A 1753-nucleotide genomic window follows, 5' to 3' on the forward strand; every position below is an offset into this window, starting at 1 on the left:
CCCCTGGGGAGCAGGAGGGGCAGGACACTGTGAGCTGGAAAAGGATCACCCGAGGGTGGCCTGGAGGAGCCTCCCAAAACACTGAGAGCAGCTGTGGCCAGACCCTGCCCTGCAGCCGGGGTGAGGGAGCTGGGAATTGCCTGGGGGGGCTCTGGGAGGTGGAAGAAAAGAGATTTCCAAGAACAGAGCATCCTCTCGTTGCTCCACAGGGAAATGTTTGCTACAGAGGGGTGCAGACTGCTGGAGAAGGGCATGGACCACAGCCTGTCCAGGGTTAAAGCCTGGTCTCCCTGTCTCGGCGGGGCCCGCGGGCACGAGGTCTCCTGCAGAAGTAGGGTTCCCTGCGCAGGTTGTGGTAAGCAGCTACGATGGAGCCCATGAAGATGCAGAAGAAGATGCTGGCCGTGAAGGAGAATGGTCCAATGAGCAAGAAGGCGATGTAGTGCTGGGCAGACAGGGAGGTCTCCTGGCATTGCCTGAAGGACTCGTTCCCGAAGGCCATGATCGGATACTTGTTCAGCTGCTCTGGGATTCTGCAGAGGAGTAAACTCTTCTCTGGAAGAGAAAAGCAGTGCTGATGGGCACACTGGGCAGCTGGGACAAGGCAGGTGACAAGGATGGAGGGGACTGCAGGTTGGTATTGGACAAACAGGACTGGGTCAGGAGAACAGGGGCCAGGTTGACCAAGGATGCCCAGGACAGGGTACAAAGAGGGGAAGCAGTGAGGATTCAGGGCTCATCTATGACTTGCACTCTGGGGAGTGGGATAGGATGGGGAGGTGGGCACAGTGCTGGAGGGGACACTGGAAAATAGGTTTGGGGCAGGACGGTAGATGGGTCAAGCAAGGTGGGTTCCCAGAGAACAGGCATGGGGAGCAGTACGATGCCACCTAGGGTCCCAGCCAGCACGAGTGACAGGCGTGCACCCAAGCTGGCAGCAAGCAGGAGTGGGTGGCAGTGGAGGGACAGACCCTGCTGGCAGAGCTGTCTCTCACTGAGGTTCATGGGGGAGGAGATGCAGGATCAGACCCATGCTTGTGAAGGCACTGGAGAAGGGGCATGAAGTCCTGGCTGGGTCAGCAGTGATGCCCACCCTGCCACACAAGCTCATCTTTCCCCCTCAGGTGTCCATTGCCCAGCACACCTTGCCCTCAACGTGGCAGGACTTGTGCCACTGCTGGGAACAGCGCTGGGTGCCCATCACAGGTCCATCACCCACCCCTCTTCTCCAGGCAATCACTGGTGGTGACCAAGGACCAACAGTGGCCACCAGACCCAGGAATGTATCCACCCAAGCAGACACAGGAGCTGCCACAGACGTACCCCCATGGTCAGAGACCACACAAGCCCATGGCCGGTTGGCACTCGGGGTGCTGGGTCCTGCCTCAGCCCCGATGGGGTGACCAGCCAGTGTGGAGCTGGTGGGGGACTCAGGGTCAGGGTCCTCCAGGCACTCACCTTGCACTTTTTCCCTGTTGAAGCTGAGCCAGCGCCAGAGGGGCAGGATGCCACAGCTGCACACCCAGGGGTTGTCCTGCAGGAGGAGGGCCTGGAGCCGGGGCAGGGCGCTCAGCACCCCGGGGTCCAGCTCCCCCAGCCTGTTACCGCTCAGGTCGAGCGTGACCAGGCTGGTGAGGGGCAGGAAGGTTTCGGGGGTCAGCGTGGTTAGGTGGTTGTTGCTGAGGTCCAGCTCCTGCAGCGCCCCGAGCCCCTCCAGTGCCTGGCTGTGGATCTGCCCCAGGCGGTTGTGGGG

The 1753-nt window shown here is 61.1% G+C and overlaps 1 protein-coding gene across 1 annotated transcript; it reads right to left on the minus strand.

Annotated features, from left to right (window-relative positions):
• Positions 1-274: 274 nt before the first annotated feature.
• Positions 275-1750, minus strand: LRRC26 (leucine rich repeat containing 26; the record flags this gene model as incomplete). The annotated part of the gene is made up of 2 exons (XM_010183679.1): positions 275-555; positions 1459-1750. Coding segments are annotated over 2 exons (573 nt in total), but the record flags the coding sequence as incomplete, so codon positions are not given.
• Positions 1751-1753: the final 3 nt, after the last annotated feature.

Source organism: Mesitornis unicolor, unplaced genomic scaffold (assembly GCF_000695765.1).
Source record: "Mesitornis unicolor isolate BGI_N332 unplaced genomic scaffold, ASM69576v1 scaffold13814, whole genome shotgun sequence".
NCBI lineage: Eukaryota > Metazoa > Chordata > Aves > Mesitornithiformes > Mesitornithidae > Mesitornis > Mesitornis unicolor.